The 22,221-nt window shown below is 22.6% G+C and overlaps 8 protein-coding genes across 8 annotated transcripts; 4 read left to right on the top strand and 4 right to left on the bottom strand. All coding sequences in view use genetic code 6, as the record gives it.

The window, feature by feature from the left end:
- Positions 1 to 1,046: 1,046 nt before the first annotated feature.
- Positions 1,047 to 2,639, bottom strand: TTHERM_00147590 (transmembrane protein, putative; the record flags this gene model as incomplete). Its single annotated transcript, XM_001021493.3, has 1 exon — positions 1,047 to 2,639. One exon carries the CDS (start codon positions 2,637 to 2,639, stop codon positions 1,047 to 1,049), a length of 1,593 nt encoding a protein of 530 aa, XP_001021493.3.
- A 2,720-nt stretch (positions 2,640 to 5,359) lies between these two features.
- On the top strand, positions 5,360 to 6,154 carry TTHERM_00147580 (hypothetical protein; the record flags this gene model as incomplete). The annotated part of the gene is made up of 1 exon (XM_001021492.3): positions 5,360 to 6,154. One exon carries the CDS (start codon positions 5,360 to 5,362, stop codon positions 6,152 to 6,154), a length of 795 nt encoding a protein of 264 aa, XP_001021492.1.
- A 1,307-nt stretch (positions 6,155 to 7,461) lies between these two features.
- Positions 7,462 to 8,868, top strand: TTHERM_00147570 (hypothetical protein; the record flags this gene model as incomplete). Its single annotated transcript, XM_001021491.3, has 4 exons — positions 7,462 to 8,283; positions 8,346 to 8,430; positions 8,482 to 8,648; positions 8,716 to 8,868. The coding sequence occupies exons 1-4, from the start codon at positions 7,621 to 7,623 to the stop codon at positions 8,866 to 8,868; spliced, it is 1,068 nt and encodes a 355-aa protein (XP_001021491.2). The 5' UTR covers positions 7,462 to 7,620.
- A 598-nt stretch (positions 8,869 to 9,466) lies between these two features.
- Positions 9,467 to 10,626, top strand: TTHERM_00147560 (proteasome subunit beta type protein; the record flags this gene model as incomplete). Its single annotated transcript, XM_001021490.3, has 6 exons — positions 9,467 to 9,553; positions 9,846 to 10,012; positions 10,122 to 10,259; positions 10,316 to 10,364; positions 10,431 to 10,538; positions 10,600 to 10,626. The coding sequence occupies 6 exons, from the start codon at positions 9,467 to 9,469 to the stop codon at positions 10,624 to 10,626; spliced, it is 576 nt and encodes a 191-aa protein (XP_001021490.1).
- Positions 10,627 to 10,981: 355 nt separating this feature from the next.
- Positions 10,982 to 12,697, bottom strand: TTHERM_00147550 (hypothetical protein; the record flags this gene model as incomplete). The annotated part of the gene is made up of 1 exon (XM_001021489.1): positions 10,982 to 12,697. The coding sequence occupies one exon, from the start codon at positions 12,695 to 12,697 to the stop codon at positions 10,982 to 10,984; it is 1,716 nt and encodes a 571-aa protein (XP_001021489.1).
- A 794-nt stretch (positions 12,698 to 13,491) lies between these two features.
- Positions 13,492 to 13,912, bottom strand: TTHERM_000147532 (hypothetical protein; the record flags this gene model as incomplete). Its single annotated transcript, XM_012798951.1, has 2 exons — positions 13,492 to 13,633; positions 13,683 to 13,912. 2 exons carry the CDS (start codon positions 13,910 to 13,912, stop codon positions 13,492 to 13,494), a joined length of 372 nt encoding a protein of 123 aa, XP_012654405.1.
- Positions 13,913 to 15,335: 1,423 nt separating this feature from the next.
- Positions 15,336 to 18,134, bottom strand: TTHERM_00147530 (Ibr domain protein; the record flags this gene model as incomplete). Its single annotated transcript, XM_001021487.3, has 7 exons — positions 15,336 to 16,209; positions 16,263 to 16,496; positions 16,562 to 16,962; positions 17,140 to 17,491; positions 17,628 to 17,784; positions 17,845 to 18,024; positions 18,089 to 18,134. The coding sequence occupies 7 exons, from the start codon at positions 18,132 to 18,134 to the stop codon at positions 15,336 to 15,338; spliced, it is 2,244 nt and encodes a 747-aa protein (XP_001021487.3).
- A 1,734-nt stretch (positions 18,135 to 19,868) lies between these two features.
- TTHERM_00147520 (leishmanolysin family protein) lies at positions 19,869 to 21,497 on the top strand (the record flags this gene model as incomplete). Its single annotated transcript, XM_001021486.3, has 1 exon — positions 19,869 to 21,497. The coding sequence occupies one exon, from the start codon at positions 19,869 to 19,871 to the stop codon at positions 21,495 to 21,497; it is 1,629 nt and encodes a 542-aa protein (XP_001021486.1).
- Positions 21,498 to 22,221: the final 724 nt, after the last annotated feature.

The raw sequence follows: 22,221 nt of genomic DNA, 5'->3' as shown, positions 1-22,221 counted from the left end.
ATAATTTATTATTTAGCAAAATTATTCCATTAAAATAATTAAAAAAAGCATAAAAGCTATTTGGTAAACGATTTTTCTTTCTTTCTTTAAATTCGATAAATTTTATCAAAGATATTGTAAAGACAATCAAAATAAATAATCTTTAATTTATTTGATATCATATTTACTTACAAATACTTAATATTAATTTATTTAATCAAAAATACTAATAAGTATTTTCTTTTTTGATTAATAAATCGTTTGAAACTTCATTTTTTTATAATATTAAAAAAATATACTGAAAGATTAAATAAAACTTAATTAGATTTGATCTCACTTCATATCATTTTTGTTTATTTTGATTTATTATCCCAGCAAACAAATAAAGTCTATCTTTCAAAATTAATCTATATCAAGTGTTTTTAAGTTGCTTTGATTTTTACATAAAAATATTTATAATGATCAAATAGTTTATCTAATATAATTAAATTTAGATTTTTTTTGAAAAATCAAATTATTTTTTATTAATTTCTTTATTTTAAACTTTAAAATAAAATATATTAAATAAAATACAAATAAACAAAAAATTGTTTGGATTAATTTATATAGAGTATTTCAAAAAAAATGTCAATAAATTTTTAATCACCTTATATGATCTTTATTTTGCAAATATTTCATGAAAATAAGCTCATTTGTAGAGTTTAAAAAATACCAAAATTAAAAAAAGAATTTTTTTAAGAACACTAAAAGAGAAAAATAAAATATTCAGGTAAATATCAAAAATGAATGCTAAATTGTGAGAATAAAAGCTGTAAATTATTATCAAAATTAAAAAACAAAATTTATGAACAACCTTAAAGTTAAATATTTTATATAATTTTTAATTGAAGAATTTTTATAGATTTATTTACAAATTGTTAAAATAATAACTGTATTTATTAGTAACTTTAGAAAATCAAAATCACTTAATCAGCAAATAAATAGGTTTGGCTTACAAGTTATCTTATTTATTTACATTTATCAATGTATAATACCCATTAATTATTCTTTAGAGTTAGTATTAAAATTCAAAAAAAATCAGAATAAATATCTTAGACCACTTAATGTACTTTTTAAAATAAATAAGGTTAGTAATACTTATAAAGAATCATCATTGGTAGGTAAATATCTAAATAAGCTTCAACACAATATTTATATGTCTCATCATTATTTCTATAATTCAAATCTAAACCTTTAGTCAATAACCTATACATAAAAATGCTTTCCCAATCAGCATGAATATCAAAAGTATTTGATGGGATTGCATCTGATTTGCAGAAAAAGCTAGATATTTGAGCAAAATTAACATATCTATTTACTTCGAATTTTTATGAACTGATATTGAGTTTTGGGTACTCTACAAGTACACAGCCATGGTCTTATTGTATAACAGTTAAGCGCTGCAAAAACCTTTATGCCAGATAATTATCAAGCTCTGAAGATACTTTGAGCTCTCTGTAATCTATAGAGGATTCAACACTACGAATGACATCCATTTATATTGAATTATGATCTGAAGGAATCAGACTACCACTACTGTCTTTACTATGTTCTTTATTATTAATGTATATGAATTTCTTAGAAGGATCGACTTTCATTATTGCCTCAGCAATAGATTTTGTAGAGGTTAGTTTAGATGTCCTTATTCTGTAGAATACCATACGAATTCCAAAAAAGTACTGTATTATATTAGATATGATATCAAGAAAAGTAATTACTACCATAAAAGAGGAAGCTTATTATAGTATGTGATATTTATCTTAAAAATCCTTAACGTCTCCTAGTGTGAAATAAATGAATAGCTGTGCTGATTTGTAAAGAGACATAATTAGTAAATCATTTTATCTTTCACGGTATAAATCTTCAAAGTTATTATTGTAATGATGGAAGTAGTAACCATACTCAGTTGTGTAGTTTGTACTAGTTATCATGTTATAGAGGAAATTTAGTAAGAAAGTAGAATCTTATAATTTATAAAGCTAGTAAGACTAGTATCCAACCATTAACAGAAATAGCAAAGTACCATAAAATAGCAAAGAAATTTAAAATTATGAGTCTCTATGAGAAGCAAATACCAGCCAAATACCATAATTAGAAAAAATATTCAATGTATATACAATAATCATTTATACTTACTACTTAAATGTCCTATTATATTCAACTCTTAGAGCTAAAAAGCATCTAATTTACAGCAATTGATAAAATACATAAACAATAATCATAAGAATTTAAATATTCTTTTCTTTAGTTTCATCTATCATGTCTCTGCCAAAGAAAAATATGATTTGAACAAAAATTGTAGGAATTATAACGAAAAATAACTTAGCTCCATACATTGGACGATAAAATGAAGGATATCTCTTCAAGTATATGGAAATAAATCCTAAATTTAGCATGTCTAAAATAAAAATCTCATATCCAAACTTTTCTTTTTTTAAGATAAAAAAAGACATCACTTTATCTAAAATAAAAATTGCCAAGATCAAAACGAAATAGCCAATTTTATTATTTATAGAATATTGTTGAATGCAGATAATTAGATTTAGCGTTTATATCAAAAAATAAATAAACGACATTCCTGTTGCTAGGATTCTCTTTTTTTTCTCTTCCTTAGTTTCCATCTATGATAAAAAATATATCTAATTATTTATCTTGCTTGCTTGATTAATTGATTGTTGTTTATTATATGTTATTATTTTTATTTTATTAGTTGCCTTTATTAAGAATCCTTCGTTTCTATATATCTACTTTTTATTTTATAACAGCAAATTTGCTTTCTTAGTTATTCACAAAAATTGTTAATAATAAACTATAATTAGAGAGTACTCTAAGTATTATCATCTTTATTGCTTTCAATATATTTATAAAAATAATACAGAAGCTCTAAAATTGTTAAAAAAACATGATGAAGAAATTATTTATAAACGAATGATTTTAATTATGAAAGTATTTAAAAATTTTTAAGCAGAATTTTAAAGTTATTTTATCTATTTTTTTTATTTTCTATTTTATAAAATTATTCAAAAGATACAAACTAGAAATTAGCCATTCAATAATATTAATAACAAAAAACTTTATTTATTTATCTATTTTTAATTTACTTGAATAATTGATTTAACTCAAAATTTAGGGAAATTAAGGAAATAAAAAAAATACTAATTTTTTTAAATCAGTTTTTGATTGAAAGCAAAATAAATTCTGCTTTCAATTAATAATTTCATGTTTTAGATTTTTCAAAATGAATAAATAGATAATAATATTATTAATGATATTCAAAATAAAGTTTAAATAATATGAAAGAGATGTTTATTCTTTAGGATAAATATGAAGTTGGAATCTAAGATCTTTATAAAAAAGTCAAATAGAGATTAAATTAAATTACCTAAATTGATTTGGTTTCATTAATTTTAAAATTGTAATTTATTAGATTTAATATGCTGCTAGTTCAAAAAATTCCTTTAATTATCAAAACAAAATGAAAAATAAAGTTAAAAAACCATTACCAATCAACTCAAAATGTATTTCTTTTTACAATTTAATGGTATAAATAATATCTTCTTATCAAGTAATAAATGTGTTTATATTTATAAATATATTTAATCATTTTATGTTTATAATTTTGTTTATTGTAAATTTAAATATTTTTATTTAATAATTTTTTGAATTTTATTTTATTTTACTAAAGGCAACTCATAAGTAAAAAAGAATATTTTAAAATGCATTAAAAACTATTTCATTTATATTTGTTTTGTAATTTTTTTAACACTATTTTTATTAATGAATTCTTAACAGTTATTTAATGAAACTGTGTTAATTAACTGAAATTACACTAAATGCATTTTAATAATCTAAAATAAATATAAAATTATAGGCAATACCTCTTATTATACAAGCAAAATAATTTATATTTTTGCGGGAAATAGCTAAATTTAAAGGTTTGATCTTATAAATCTTATAAAATTCGCCTAGTTATTGATATATAGTATGCTCTATAAATTTTTTTTATAAATAATACAAAAATTATATTATAAAATACAAATCCATTTTAAAGTTTAGGTATTGGCTAATCTCATACGGGTTTCTCTTTAAGGAAGGAAAGTTAGATAAAACATGTTGCTCAAGTTCATTTATTTTAAAATTATTAGGGATATGAAATTTTTTAAAAATGCCAAAATTCTGAAAAATCATACATTAAAAACATACACTTTAATAAAATGGTATCTAAATCTTGTAAATAAATTTTAAATAATCATGAGACTAAAGTTTATATTGCTTAAAATTTCATATCTCATAGACAATAGTAGGCAAAATGGTGATAAATATGATAAAAATCATAACAATATAAATAAAATTAATTTATAAGAAAAATAATACAATCGGAATATATTTTATCGGATGCATCATTATTTAAATTAAATATCTCTAAGTTATATAAATTTAACTTTTACCAATCACTGAATGGTTTTATCAAAGCTATTTAGAATATTTAGAATCACTTATTAATTCCAATCCTAGCTTCTTATTTGAAACTCGAAAATAACATTTTTTAGAATAAAATGAGCATCATATAAAAGATGGTCAGCTATATTCTAAAACAAAAATTTTCTGCATAAAAAATAATGCGTCACAAAAATAATTAACGAAATGATTAAAAAAATTTATTGTTTATCTAATATATAAAGGTTTGTCTGCCTTTAACCACTCCTGTGTCTAAATTAAAAGAAATAGACTAAATTTTTGATAAGTGTTTTGTAAATCTGCTTTTAATATGCACATAATATTTAGATAGATATTAGCTAATTTAATAAGGCTTATTAGAAGTAAAAATGACTATAGTTCAGTGAAATTAATCTCTGTAAATCATAAAAAAATACTACCTCCTTTAATTTATTATGCAAATGGCAAATACTTCAAGCTTTATTTTGAGCTCTAAACATAAAAGATATGAATGCAAATATTAGATTGAATGTTTGTAATTAGAATCCTTGAAAATTTATTCTTGGTTAAGCTTGCTTGAAGATTGAAAGAAACATTATATTCTCAATTACTTATTGAGATTCTATCGTTCGAATACATGGAAAACTTGTAGCTAGCTGTCTATAATTAGTTTTTAATGATTATTTAAGTGATGAGCACTATTCACACTAATTATTTTCTTAGTATTAAGTAAGTTAAAAAAATATAGATAAATCATTGATAATTAAAAAAATTAATAAAAAAAAGACTAAAGTAAAATAATTGATCGTCTCATAATTACTGCTAATTAATTTGAAATACCAATATAAACAATAATAGAATAGCTATAAACACACAATCAATAATTACGCTTTTAATAGATTAAATGAACTCCCAATCTTCCATTAGTCTTTCACAATCTTCCATTAACATTTAATAATCTAGTCTTACCTCTTCCCTATATATACCATTAAAATAGGATTCTTACTCTGCTAAAAATAAGAAATAAAGTAAATAAAAATTATTTTGTAATGCAACACCTTACAGCTGTATCTCTTAGGAATTGTCTGATCATATATCTTCTATATCAAATGGCGAAATGTAAGCCAGAGATTCTGGATTCAGCACAGCAGTAAATTCTCTGATGCATTCATAAAATGAATAAGCAACTCCATGTTTTAACGAAAACTCCTCTAATCATTAATATGCAAAAAGCTATGCTCCCTCCCCTGTCCTTCATTTCAAAAGTAATGAGAGAGACAACAGCTCAGAAAGTGGATCATCCCAAAATTCTCAATATTAATTTGGTCAAAAATCTTAAACAGAAAAGAATTTATAAACTTTCCATTAAGAAGCTTTCAAATTCTTACTTACTTTGAATAGCAACTTGCAAAAATTCAAAGACGCAGAAAATAGAAGAAAGCTTCAAAAGGAACTTAACTTAGACAAACAATAGTTAACTATGTCTTAATTCAATAATAGTGATGTTGTAAGTACAAATACCTTATATTCAAGCTAATCAGCTGCTCCAAGTGTCGTTCTAAGAAAAAGTAAAGTTGTTGATGAAAAGAAAAATACAGTGCAATCAATAATTGCATCGACTTTTTGTAAATCACAAATGTTTAATAAAAAGAAAAGTATAAAACTTAATAGATAAAGCAACTTTGCCCAGTAAAATTGAAAGGGATAAGATTAAGGTCAATAAATAAATTAAAAAGAAAACACATATAAAAGAATTAATTAAATAAATAAATAAATACTAAATGAAAATAATTTTTTAGTATTCTAAAATATAAAAACCTCAATTAAAAATAAATAACACCAATAAACATCAATACAAAAAATACTCCTGATCATTGAATTTTTAAAATCTTATCAACTCAAATTAAAAAAACTATGTTACTAAATTATATATATAAACGACTAAAAGTATATTTTTTAAATATACATTTAGTGAAAAAACATCTAACGAACTAACCAACTTCACAGCATACCTTATTTCTCTATGAGAAATTATAAGCTGTTTTTCCTATTTATATTTCTGGCTTTTAATTAAATCTACTTATTTAAATTTATAATAACCCATCAATCATAAAAATTATTTTTATACTTAATTGTTTTAAAATATATAATCTATAATATACATATAATAATGTATTCAATTACTATTTCCATCACTTCTTAATAAAATAAATCGTGAATAAAATTTTGTTTCTAATATATTCTTTTTTCAAATTATTGTTATGAATTAATTCAAAACATAATTAGAATTTCTTAAAATAGACTTCGATATTAGAATTTAATTAATTTTAACCTGAAATTCATGTTAATTTAATTTCAGCCTTAAATTATAATCCCCTAAAAAAAGAGAAGCATTTTAATTAGCATATGACATTCTTTATTTTGTGATATGTTTAATCACATAAAAAATTAATACAGAAAGAATATGGATTTTATTATAAGGAAGATAATTAGTTAATTATTTTTTTATATTTTCTTCAAAAATAAATGAAATATTTATCAACAGTTAATCAAACATAACTTAAATAGCTTTAATATGATCTAACCAAGCACATATTTAAATTTCTTTTTATTAAATTTTGAAAAAAAAACTTCTTCTAAGAAAAAAAAATAGAACACAATAAAATATGTTAGTTAAGATGTTAGATTTAAATCATTAAAATAAAAAAATATTTTTTTTGATTTCATAATAAAATTATGAATGATAGCTTGCAACATGACTCATTTGATGCAATATAAAATAAAAAATAAAATAAATAAAAATAATTTTATCTTTCATTTTACTTAGTTAGTATATTTGATATAATTAGAAATATTTATTCAATTTTAAATTATTGAAATATAGGGATACTTAGTTCTTATTAATATTTAACTGTTTATTTGAGAGTTTATTAATTTAAGTTATTTATATCTTGAGAGCATTTCTCTCAAACAATCTAATTTTGCGGGAAATCAAATGAATTTATCTTCATTAAAAAAAGATATAATAAAATTATTAATCTATTGATTAATTAATTATAATATCTTTATAAATAGCTTGGCTAGATAGCTCATAAAAAGCAAAAATAGCTTCTATTTGATTAGAATAATAACAAATTTAAAGTTTAGTTAAGGCATTAATATAAAATGGCAGATGATATGTTCGATAATTTATCCAGTCCTAGCAAGGAAGATAATAATAATATGTAGGAAATCGATGATGCATTTGGTGATAATATGATATAAGAAAATAATAATTTTGGATAAGTATATGGCGAGCAAGAAGATTTTGATAAAAATTACTTTAATCCAAATTATTACAATAATTAATAAATGATTGATGAGTAACCTGAATAGCCGCCGTAATATTTGTATTAGTAAAGTAGTATAGGATTTCCAATTCGCCCTTTAAGTGTTATTGAATAAAATGAGCAATAAAATCAGCCAAATTTAGAGATCAACAAAGTATAAGACCAATTGGAAGAAGAGTAAGCTGAAAATATAGAAATGAATCAGTAACAAGAATTATTGGAATTATGTAATGATCATTTATTAGTTAAAGATGAAGAAGATGATAAAGAAATACAAATTAAATCTTAAAATGATATGAAACCAAATGATGAACCTGAATTTTTTTAACAAGAATTTCAAGATATATATCAAGCAGCCTCTTAAGTTATTGATAGACAAGTATTTTGCTTTCCTCCTCCATACTTTAGAAATTTTATCACACCTAAATAAATGGCTCCCCCAAGCTTGGAAGTTATTTAAAAAAATAAATAATACTTTTCACTTGGATATAAAATGGATGTAACTAATAAATTAAACTTTGATAGACAAATAATTTTTCTTTATACATATAATTTAAATAGTTTTCTAGTGTATATTAGAAGCCTAACGAAACTATTTCAAGCGAAGAAAAGGCTGATATAAGTACAGTTCTTACTCCTAACAAAAGTAGTTTACATTTTTGATTGTTTAAATTTGACGTGATTGTTTAATAAAAAGATTTATATGACGTGATGTAGGAAATTATGAGCTCAATAATGAATAAATCGGTAGAAATTTTGAAACATTCACAATAAGGAGGATAATAATTAAATGATTATATTTCTGAAATGGAATTATTAGTTAAAAAATTTGCTATTCTCTGCAAAATGTCTAAGATAAAATTTGTAAATAATTTTAATAAATTAAATAATATTTTAATTAATTATTTATTTGATTTTTCTAAATATTTAGGCTAAATTAGAAGTAATGAAAATATTTGAAAATGAAAAGGCTCTTTTCTAAAAAAGTGCTGATTAAATAAATACATCGATTTCTTAAATCAAGAGATTTAAAGAATCTCTAAAGATAAATGAAATAATTAATTCAAAAAATCCTGTCATATGATTATAAATTAAATTTATTTTAATTTCAAATTTTTATTTACCATTTGTTTTTGTTCATAAAAAAATATTTTAAGTTTATTTTGTAATCAAATGTTTTAAAATAGCCAAAGCTATTTTATTTGAAATCCATAAAAATAAAAATTTTGCAGTTTAATTTTTAAAATATTTTATTTTTTTTATTTATTAACTGAAATATATAATGAAATCATGAGTTTTTAGATAAAAATGTTTAGATTATATCAATTAATCAATCAAAATGTAGGAGAGAATCTTTTTGATTATCAAATAACCTTTATTTAAGTGAAATAAAAGATGTTATATGAGGGTAGAGAAGAAAGAGATCAAAGAAAAGATCAGAAAAAAGAAAAATAAATACAAGGTCAATCAATCTAATCTGAAATAAAAGAAAGATAATAACAATAAATTATTAGTTTTTGAATATAAGGATATATAAAGGATATCAACTCATTTAGTGTTAAAAATTAAAAAAAATTTAAATACATTATTCATTAAAAAAGAAACTAAAAGGTACTTTTTAACATATCTTTAAAGAAAGCAAATATAATCAAAAATAATAATAAAATAAGTAGAAACATAAAATGGACTCAGCTTTTGGTTTAGTAGGAAAAGATTTCGTAATTGTTGCCACTGACTGTTCAGTTGCTTATTCCATCCTTAAGTTGAAGGTAATTATCCTTCTTTAATTCAATACCCTAGTCATTTTGCTAATGTAGTTTCAAAATCATCACATATGAGCAGTATCTCAAGAGATTGTGCAGCAAAAGCTAATGCACACAAAACATAATCAATTATAATCTAAAATACATAAGATAATACAAATCAGAAACATAAAGGCATTTAAAAAATGAAATTTATGCAGCTATAAGTTTAGTTAAAAGAAGCACAATATGCTTTATCACAAATAAATTTTAGCAAATAATTTAAAAATTTATATAAATACTTGTTAATAAATATTAGGATAAGGAAGATAAAATCTCATTGTTAGATTAAAATAAAGTTATGGCTTTGAGCGGTGAACAAGCCTATCGTTTGTAATTCTCTGATTATATTGCTAAAAATATTGCTTTAAATAAATATCGTAACGGTACAGAATTTAACACCAAGGAATGTGCTGAGTTTGTTAGGTATTTAGTTGTTAAATTATTAAAAAATTTTATTGAGATAAGCTTAGTTTATTAGTTATTTGTGCCTCTCTCTTAACATAAAATATTTATAATTATAAATATAATTTAGATCTGAACTAGCTTATGGTATCAGAAATGGTCCCTTCATGGTTAATTGTCTTATTGCAGGTTTTGATAATAATTAACCTTAATTATATTGGGTTGACTATATGGGAACTCTCGTTAAAAGTGTTAAAGCTGCTCATGGGTAAATTCATAAATAATGCTACTATTAAAAATTTAAATCTCTTTTTAAATATTTAGATATGCTGCTCACTTTGTTTTGAGTACACTCGATCATGACTACAAGCCCGTAAAAAATATTAATTAAAAATATCTGAAATAAAGTTTATTAATTTCCGTTTTTATAAATAATTAGAATTTGACTTTAGATGAAGGAATAGCTATTATAAAGCGTTGCATCAATGAATTAAAAACAAGATTCTTGATTTCACAAAGCCATTTTATTGCTAAGATAGTCACTCCCGTAATAAAAACATTTAATCTATATTATATAACTTACTCATATTTTCTCATTTTTAATAAAGGCTGGTATTTAAGTTCTTGAATTGTGAAAGTGAAGGAAAAATAATAAAATAAAACTAATGCTTTAGTGTATAAATTTAAAAGAAAAATTAGGCATGGCAGAGAGTTAGTTATTTATGATAAAAGCGAAAGTAACTAGCTAAACTGCTAAATTTAAAAATAGAAAAAGCAAATTTAATCATTTTTATAACATTTAATATTGTTTTTACATACATATTCAAACATTTTGTATAACACTCACTAATTTTCATGATAAATTTAAAAAAAATTTTATTTTTTTTTGTAAATTATGAAAATAAATCTTAAAATTAAAATAAATAATACATAAATACATACATATATGCTAAATTATAATGATACAAATAAAACTATTATTTTAAATTTTCACTTGCCTCCTTTACTGCTTAATGTAGTAGAAGAGCCTATATTTGTGTTATTTGAACTGGCTGAGCTACTTTCTAATTTATCTCTAATAAAATCGACAAATTATCTAAAGGGCTTGCTTTTGTCCTTGGAGGCTATGATTACTTCTTTATTTCTGAGGAATTCACATAAGTGGGATATATAATCGACTATGCTGTTGATTTATTTTTTATCCATTTTATATACTTCAAATAAAAGATAATACTATTCATCTAATTTGTAATATAAATATTATTGGTTTTAAATATACTTAGAACACTCTATGTAACTATCAATCAAGCTAATTTACAATTAAAAATAATCCATCAATGACTTAAAATGCTCTTTAAATTCGCTTTCTTTCATACTGTATTTAGTGTAACAGATTCTATAATCTCCATATATTTAATCTTTTGAAGGTTAACCATTATTGTCAAGCTAATCATTTTAATTAACTCGAAGCATCATTTAATCTTCTTTTTTTTTATTTTCAATTTTTTCTTTGTACTTATCAGAAGTAATCTTCTAAACAATAACTATTACAGTTTAAGGATAGAGTTCATTTAACTTGTTAAACAATTTCTCAAATATTTGCTTATCTTATAAATATGTATCTAGCTTTGTTTGACAGCTTTTATTAGTTGAAGGATAAGAAGAATTTTGTGGATAAGTAGTTTGCCTGTGTATTTGACTAATTTAAGACTGCTATTATTACTAGCCTTAATTGATGATTGAATTCGAAAATCCTTAAAAGTTTTAACTGCTGTTCAAAAATTAAGTCAAACCAGAATAAGTTTAAACAACTTGCAAAAAAGGAGATTAAAATTTGAACTTATTGTTACTCCTGTTATAAAAGTCAAGCTTGCACTTAATAAGGAGATGAAAATTTTATAAAAATACAATCTGCTTAAATTTAGAATATTCACACCCAACGCTTTTAAACAAGCTTATCCATTCATTTATTGAAGATTTTAATCTTTACAAGAAGAAGAGAATCTTTTCTTCAAAGTACATTTCATAAAACTTTTCAGACTCTTAAATAGTCAAGGCTAAATTCATCAAGCAGTTTAATTCTAGTGATATAAAATTAGAATAAAACTAAAGCCCTTAGTAATTCAAACTAATTTTTTGATCTTAAGTGAATCTTATATATCTTTATAAATGCTTTAATGTATCAGAGCTTATAGGATAAGCGTAATTACCTAAATCCTAGTAAATTTTTATAAGTTATTCTTTTATCTAAAGTAGTTTTGTAAAGATATTTAAATAATCAATTTCAGACTAAGTTGTTTTTAATCCCTTTTTGATAAGTTCTTGCATATTTTTATAAGATATTCTTATACTCTCAACAAAATCTTTATTTTCCTAATCTATAATTGTCATTTCTTGGAATCTAAATTCTGTCTAAATAAATTTTAGAAGCTCTTCCCTAAAGGATAGCCTTCCTTCTTCTTCATTTTATTCTTAAAAAAAATAAGTAAGCTTTTCATAATGCTCAATTGTATTTTTTTCATTGTCAAGCATTATTTTATGAATAATTGAATCAAGAGACATTAAGTTATCTTTGATAATAATTTCATTTGATACAATAGCTCCTCCTCTTCCGCTCTTTCCCATTCCTGTGTTAGATAATACTCCACTGGCACTGAGTGGACTATTTTTTTCAAAAATACTTTGATTCAAACTTTAAGAATGCATAATAAATAATTAAGTGATTAATATATTAAAATATTGGATTATTAATAGTAATCTATCAATATTAATTACATTTGTAAACACTAAAATTGATAATAAAGATTTTCTATTAAATTGATAATGCTCATATAATAAATTGTATAAAAAAATTAATTGCATAAAAAGATTTATAGATTCCTACACTTAAATTAACATTATACAACAAAACAAATCCATATAAAATTCAGAATTAATTTAATCAATAATCAATATAAAAAAATGAGATCAATTTCCTACCTTTCTTATCATTGCTTAAGCTTTTTTAAATATTATTATCTTCTTAAAAGATTATTTTTATGTAATTATTTTTTATTCTTTAATAATAATTAATTTTTTAAAGATTTTATATTTATAATAAAAAATTAGATATTAAACATGTAAATTTCAAATATTTTAACCTTATTTTTCTAGACTCATAAAATAAATAATATTTTATTTAAATTAATTATGATTTTTTATTAATTTTGCAATTTAATTTAATTTAAAGTAGTATTTTTATTTTTTTAAATATTCAATTATTTATGTAAAATATTTTCATTTGTTTTTGTTTTTTTTCAAGTTTATAATCGATTAAATAAAAATGTTATTAATTTTGTTTATTTTAAAATCAGAAATAAGATTTAAATGCTTGTAATTCTTTTTTCAAAATTAAAAATAGATTAATTAGAAATTTATTATTATGAAAAGATAATAAAATCAAACATTAACAATATTATTGATTGATTGATACCTAATAAATTTTAAATTTCAAATTTTAATCAAAATACAATTAATTTCTTAATTAATGAAAATCCTTAACGGCAAACTATATAATTAATTTTAATTAAAAAAAAAACTTAAGGGAATTTGTATTCTCTTGTCTGCTAGCTCTTCACACCCTAAACCAACGTGACTTTAACCCTAAAGTTAGTAAAAAATTAGAACTAACAGTCATGGTAAATAAAAATACCCCCTCACGAATTCAAGGTAGTCCTATGAGTGCAATCTAAACAAGGCGTCGGGTGTTAGGATTTTGATATGGAAAAAAGAAATCTACATTTTTAATCCAAAATAAATTGTGTTAAATTTTTTAATTTGATTCAAGTTATGTAGACTTGAAGCAGAATCGCCCTCTATATATAACGTAATCGAATATATAGAGTGTACAACTTACTTACTTGATCTTTGAGTTATGTTCATATGAACATATTAGAGGGGAGATGGTGGAAAGGGCTAGTTTTTCAAACCCTAATCGAATGCACTTTCCACTTCATCTTATTCCAAACTCTCTAAGCGATTCTGGCACAATTTCGATAAGCAACTAAGTTTTTAAAATAAGAAATCTACCTATAATAATTATGATCTCAGAATATGAGATCAAGATTTCTTCTCATCCCCCGAAGTGATCATTCATTCAATAAAAGAATGAATTTCCATAAAATCCGAAGCACACTGAAGGCTTTTGAGCTGATTACTTTGAATTTAGAGACCTTGTTTATATAGAGGCGGCTCTCTTACTATGTAGGAAATCTTACACTCGCGCAAGCTAGTAGTTTAAGATTTGTTTACATAACCGTCTTGTGTCAAAATGAAAAACAAAGAGAATTGAAGAGCCCAGACCTACCAGCCTAAAAAGGCAGTCTCTAGTCCACTACTTTATGTATTTTTAATTTACAATATAATATAAATAGCCTCCTAACGGAGAAAACGAGACACACAAAAAAAAAGAAAAAGAAAAATTAAATAACATATAAAAAATCTCCTCATATTGGAGTAAAAAAAAAATAAATAAAATAAACAAATAAACAAATCAATAAATAAACAAATAAACTAACTAACTAATTAAAAAACAAACAAACAAACCAACTTAAAAAATCTAAATAAAATAAACAGTAAAACATACAAACAAATAAAATAAATAAACAATAAAACAAAAACGATATAAAATAAAACATTAAAATAAATAATTAGCCATCTAATTAATATTAATTTTTAAACATATTTTACTTTATTTACTTGCTTATTTACTATATTACTTCCAATTATTTTATTCTAAATATATATTTAAATTTTTAAATAATATTCTTTTTCAATCAAATATAAAATTAAATCTTCACACAGTTTGTTAACAATAAATGAAACATATTATTTACAATACAATTAATTAATTAAGTAAATTGAAAAGAGAAAGTAAGAATAATAAATAAATACTTTAGTACATATGTTTATAGATAAATAGAGAGGAATATTTAATAATATAATTACTAAATTATTTACAGTTTTAGCTTTACCTTGAATAAATTGCTCACACAAACATTTTGAAAATATTTTGTGTATTTTTAAATTTATATTTTTATAGTTTTTGATTAGTTATAGCTTTAATTCCTTTATACTTGTGTATGAGATATATAATTGTAAGAAGAGTTTTTAAAATTTTCTTATATTTTTCATCTACAGGATAAGTATATTTTAAAAAGCGCAAATTAGAGATAGAGGAATCGTGGTAGCCATTTATTTATTAATTTATTATTTGATTAAATAACTCTTTTTATATTTTATATTAAAGAATTAAGTATATATTTATAATTAGTCATTATTTGATTATTTTAAAAGAATTGTTCATTCATTAAAGTTATAAATCTTAGGTTGATTTTACTTGATGAATTACTTTAATTGTTTTATTTTTTTCTAAAATCATTGACGATTTTGGTGCTACAGGCAATTAATGGTTGCTTTGATTTTCATTATCTTCTTAGATTGAAGAAAATTTTTGATTTTTCCAATCCATAGTTTTTATGCTTTTAATTCCTATAAGAGATTAAGGCCTTCTTCTTTCTCTCTTTTTTTATATTATATTAGGGCTTTAATTTTTTTTTTAATTAGACTCTGTCTCTTTATTTTCACTATTGTTTTCTATAGGAACTGGTTTTTGACCAAAATTTTTAATTGTTAACTTCTATGGAGATTGCGAAAAGCGTGGTATGTTTATGTTTACTGCGCTTCTCTGAGGTGAAAAATGAGAAAATGCAGGATAAGGAGAATCTTAACGCTCTTCTACTTCTCTTTCATCTTAGTTTTAAAGATTATTTTAGTTTATATTGGATTAATAAGGTCTATTTATTTAGTAAGGGTTAGCTTATTAAAATCTTTATAGCTGTTATAAGACAGAAGCATTATGAATAGATCTTTAATCTGAGTTTTATATACTTCCGCTTCGTTATTAGTTAGTAACTAACAAACTTCTCCTTTAAACATTCACAATTTCCCTTACTTGATGGATTGATCTTTAATCTGATAAATTGAAAAGCAAACTATTTCTTGGTCTTTGAATAGTATGCAGTATTTTCGGTTTTTTACAACATTTGCAATTCTTCATAATTATAGTATATAAATAATATATTAATTGAAAAGGGAAAAGCACCGGTCCTAGCAAAAACCAAACAGCACCAAAAGAAAAATATAATATTTTTTTGCATCCCTAGGTGTATCTTTTTTTCCTTTATTCATTAAATTTAAAATATATTTTTAAAATAAAAATAGTTTAAAGTACTTTATGAAAAGACAGCTATATCTAAAGGAGATATAAAAGAAAAACAATAATGGTATAGCAAGGCAATAAAATATCCAAAATATTAAGCAAAAGAATCTGTATAGATAGATTTTATAAATAGGCCAATCTTGCTTTTATTTATAGAATCCTGGACATCCAATCGGATTGAACTTTTCAAAATGGGATCTAGAATATTTGCTTTTGCACAACCAACACCATTCGTGCTTACAGAAACTGATTGATTGATCATAAAATAAGAAATGTTAAATTATTAAAATTTAGTCTAAAAAATATTTTACGAGCAAGTAATATGATTACATCCAGTCATCTTTTCTATTTTTATTTTACAGTTAGGACAGAGCTAGACTACATTCTTTTCTATATACTTTTAGATATTTTTTTCCATATTTTAAGAGCAGGAAACTCTAGGATGCCATTAACTAAAGCATTTTACACATATTTCCGTTTAGCAGATGTTACAGAGCTAAAAAGGTTGAGAAGATGAAGAATCAAGTGTTATATATCCTTCACAATCAGGTTTTGTACAAAATTTATTATTAGGATTTTTCAGTATTTTATTTCTATTTAAAATCCTATGATATTTTTGTATTTTAGCATCAAACCCTTACATAATACTCTCTACTTCTGAACTTGAAAAATATTCTTTGCAGTTACAGTTAAAGCATTTAATTTGTTCTACCTATTTAAAATACATTAAATCATAAATATTTATGAGTAAACTAAGATTTAATTAACAAGAGCTTAACTATTATTATCTAAAGAATTTTTATAAAGATTACAAACTCCTATCTAAATAACTAACCAAATATAACTAACCAAATACACTATTAATAATTTTCAAAATAGTATTGTTTACCTGTGAGTTGTCAATTTTATAATTTAGATAATCAAGAATACAAGCTTTGCATATTTCATGTGAGCAAGTTTCTCTAACATAAAATTAGTTTTCTAACTTTTCATTACAACATATATCGCATGTCTTGAATTTGCCTTCCACATTTGCATTTTATTGCTACTGCTATTATTATTCACTAAGATTTACCTTTTTTTTTTATGCCAAAACATTTTTAAGAGTAAAAAGTGCTTCTGAATATGATTCCATTTCACTCACTTCGTCTTCATCTTCATCGCTTTAACTATCGCTGCTGATACTTTTGATATCTTAATGCTTTTTGTTAGACATTGAAAAAGATTTTTCAACTTGTATGCTATTTATATAAAACGCTATTAACATATTTTTCTTCAACTAAATATACAAATTTTAAAGTTATTAAATTTGTTTAATAACTCCAATTAAAATGAAAGAAATGACTGAATTATTTATAAAAAAGTTTTATATAATACTTTAAATTTATTTATTTAATTTCTAATTTAGGTTGGCTTTCTTTTTATTTCTCCTCAATGGCCTGGATTATTAATTGTACACATTCAGAAGGGGATAAGTTGCTAAATTAATTTTTCTTTTCCTTTAAAATTGCTAGATAATTTGCTTCATTATATCCTACATAAAAAAAATAGAGTAAAAATTATGTCTTAGAAAATCCAATTATTTATTTATTACCCAACTCCACAAGAGTTAAAATAATTTATTAATCTTTTATTTATTGCTGCTCTTTCTGCTCTCTATCTTAAAGTAAATTCACTAATTCATTGAAGTAGTAATGAGCTATTCTTTTAGGAGTTTGTTCTATATAATCTAAATATCTTTCATCCGGGATATCTGGCATTAAGCTGTTTACTTCTAAAAAAAAGGAAAATTTCTTAAACTTATTGATCTTTTGTTGAATTTAAAAGTGCTTTTATACCTTAGCTATTTTGGCCTTTTGGGTAAACATATTACTATGGTAACATGTAATCAAAACTTTTAAGTATCAATTCAATTTTTTGGCTTAAGCAATTTATCTTTTATACGTATTTTTCTGCTTGCTTTATTTTTCTATTGATAATTATCTATTTTTTGAATGATATTATACTTCTATCAACCTAAATCAATTAATTAATCAATCAATCTATCTATCTAATTATCTTTTCATCTATTTGTCAAACAATGAATTAATAAATATACATTTATTCTAACACTCGCTATACATAATATACTCACTCACTCACTTGGATTTAAATGTCAATATATGATCATTACATTTTTTTTCAGATATTTTTAATAATGCATTTTAAATTTATAATATTAGGCTATTTAAGTTTTATCTAAATTTCATGATTAAAAGAAATTTTTAAACCAATAAAGAAAGAAAAAAAAATATTTGATAAAAAAGGGAAATTTTGTTTCCATAATTAATTAATTTATTAATTTTACTAAAATTTATATGGCTATCATTTTGTAAAAAAATAATCAAATAGAATTTCTTTAATAAATTTCTTAATTATTTATGAATAAATTGCTTAAAAATAAAACATAAAGGAAAGTTTAACCAAAAATATCTTTCTTTTTATCAATTTTATTTTTGATGATTTGCTTAAAAACTCCTACAAATAAACAAGATATTACTTATTATTTAATGTATACTTCTTTCATAAAGTAAATTACAAAAATAGTTATTTATTAATTTTAGCTTATTAAAATCACCAAGAATACTATTTACTGTAGATTCTCCACTTTATTCCACATTATGCTTTATTGACTTTGATGTTTTGAAATTTTAATTAAAAAAAATATTGAAAAAATTTTATTTTATTAAATAAACTTTTCAAAAAAAACTAATTTATGGCTAATTAAATTTTATAATTACTCATTTTTTACACACCCTTATGTTATAATCTTTAAATCATATTTATTTGATTTTAATAAAACTAAATAAAATTTAAATTAATGTGAGAAAATATTATCTAATTTTATTTTTGAAGATAGATGTAAAAGGAGATAGAGCTAATTTGTTTGATTTAGGTAAATCAATCTTTCAAATAATTAGTATAAGTTTTTATAAAAAAATACCTTATTTTACTAATTCAAAAGGATTTTTAAATGAATTATCCAATTTTAAAGTGATTTTTTATAAATATATAATCTAGTAAATAGATGGAGTTTTATAAAAACATTTTTATTTAATAATATAGACAACAATTAAAATTTGGTTTTTTAGCATAATAATTAATTAAAATTCTTTCTTTTACCTTGATAGTAAAAAAGTAATTCTTTTTGAAAAAAAATCAATATAATTATGTGAATGATTTCTTATGATGAGTATTTTTATCTAGGATAATCCATTTAAATTGTTTGAATTACTTTGATTTGTTTATAAATAAAAAACTCAGGGTATTTTTCTCAGAAAACAGTCTTTTGGAAATTAGATTATGCATAATATTTGTTAAGATATCAAGTCACGATGACGTAAAAATTTTTGAACAAACAAGAATTTACACAAAATTATTGATAATTCAATGTAATCCCTTAGAAACAATCACTAATTAAGTTTATAGAAAAGAAGATTTAATAAAATTATTGAATAATTTGAATTTTAATTTTTTTATTATACAACAATATATTAAGAAATAAATAAATACTACAATTTGGAATAAATAATATTAATAATTGTTATTAAATTAAATATTCAAAAAAATAAAAAAAGTATGCAAAAAATTAGTAAAAAGAGATTTGCTTCAATAATTGCAGTGCTTTGCATATTTGCATTTGCTGTACAAATATACAATAGTAACTCTTATTTAGAAACAAATGAGGTTAGCTTATTCAAGAAAAACACTACTAGAAGTTAATCATATCAATATGTTGACAAAGGTGTTCACTATGAATGTGGTCATAGCAAAGTTTTAGAAAAAGAAAAGCAATTAGATTAACCTTAGTAAGCTTTTGATGAGTCTCTTTACGGCACTAATGATGTAAGCTATTTACTCCCTGTTGAAAAAGAGTATAAAAACATCAGAATTAAGGTAGATTATTCTAACATTTCTACTCTTTCCCTTGAGACAAGATAGTATATAGTAAAAAAAGTATTTCCTGCAGTTGTTAGCTATATCTAAGCTGTCATTAAAGTATAAAGATTAACTCAACCTATAAAAGTAGATCCTGCTTATAAAGGCAAAACATGTGGCTAAGGCAAAATAAAAATTCCTGATGAGCATTTTGATGGAGTTTAGGATACTGATTTAGTTTTTTATGTTTCACATCATTCCTAAGACACTAACCTTTTAGCCTATTCTAGCTATTGTCCTTAAGGACAAAACTATGGTCTATCAAGTGGAAGACCAACAGTTGCTTACATGAGCTATAACTTAAAGTAGCTTGAGAAAGATATAAGCTCTAATGATAAAATGGTTTTAGCTAAATGGATTTATATGACAACTCATGAATTAGTTCACTCTTTAGTATTCTCACCTAACTATTATGATAAGTATTTACTAGAAAAGAATCCAGTCAAAATAATTGGAGGAAAACCATATGTTGTTGCTCCTTCAGTTATAAAAGTTGCTAAAGAATATTATGGTTGCCCAACTGTAGATAAAGTAGCTCTTGAAGATGCGGGAGGTGCAACTACATTTGGTTTTCATTGGGAAAGGAGATACTTTGGAAATGAAATTATGACAGGTTCTTTCTTATATGATAGCATTTTGTCTAAATTCACTGCAGCTATGTTTAGAGCTTCAGGATGGTATGAAGTAGATGATTCTTTACTCGCAGAGTTAACATGGGGAATAGGAGAGAAATGCGAATTTTTAGTTGATTCTTGCCCTAAAAACACAAAAGAATTTTGTACTATGCCTGGAAAAAGGTGTAATTTCGATTACATAGGTTAAGGAGTATGCTCAGACAGCGACATTTTATCAAATAAATGTAGTTATTTCTAACCATCCAAAACTTAACATTGTACATATCCTGATGAAGAAAGTAGAAAGATATATGAAGTATCTGGTGGAACTTGGGGTCCTAATGCCAGATGCTTCGACACTGATATCGCTGCTTCAAGTAATGTATCATCTGTTTGTTATGATGCTTATTGCGATTTCAAAACAGAAATTCCTACAGTCATTTTTAAAGTTTTTAACAAGGAATATGTCTGTGATAACAAAACAAAAGAAGTAGAGATTCCAGGTAAAGGAAAAATAAAATGCCCAGATATTACAAGATTCTGCACATCTATTGCTGCATGTCCATTATCATGTGCAGGAAAAGGTGTTTGTTAATAAGGTAAATGCAAATGCTTTGATGGATTTAAAGGAGACGATTGCACTTAATCTGTATGAAAATATATAAATATTTATAAAAATTTATTAACAGATTAACATGTAAATAAAATGCATGATTCTAATTTATTTATCTTAATTTTTTTTATCTGATTCTATATCTGTCTAAAGATTTTTATCAAAAAAAATTGAAAATAAGAATTAAGGTTTATAATATTAATATAAAAATTACAAAATTGTTTATTTTTGCTAATATATATAAGAGAGAGTTGATAAATTAAAGGATTATTTATTATTTTTTTTTTGTATTTCAATTTATTTTTAGGAAATCACAAATAAAACCTTTTACAATGTAAAAAAAAATAAAATGTTTCAAAAATACTATATACTAATAATTTAAATTATTTTTATATAAAAAAAGAAGCATAATAAGCATTTAATTTATTTATTTGAATTATTTTATTATTATCTTTATAAGATAATATGTTGTAGCAAAATAGTTTATTTATTTTATTTTTAAGCAAATATTATCAAAAATAGGTGTTTTAAAACTTCATTTTATTTTTTTTAAATATAGTTTTTATATAAAACTTTAGAAATAAATATTTTATTTATTTGTGACCACTTTAGAAAATATGTTTTTGTGCAATAAATAGCTAAGACCTTTAGACAAAAATATATTGTTTTTTTGAAAAACAGTGTTTATTAATTTAAGTATACATATTAATTTATTTTTAAGTAAAAAAAAAGTAAATATTTTTTATTTTATTGAAATAAAATGTAC

Source organism: Tetrahymena thermophila (genome assembly GCF_000189635.1).
Source record: "Tetrahymena thermophila SB210 genomic scaffold scf_8254545, whole genome shotgun sequence".
NCBI lineage: Eukaryota > Ciliophora > Oligohymenophorea > Hymenostomatida > Tetrahymenidae > Tetrahymena > Tetrahymena thermophila.
This window is presented reverse-complemented; position numbering and strand designations above follow the sequence as displayed.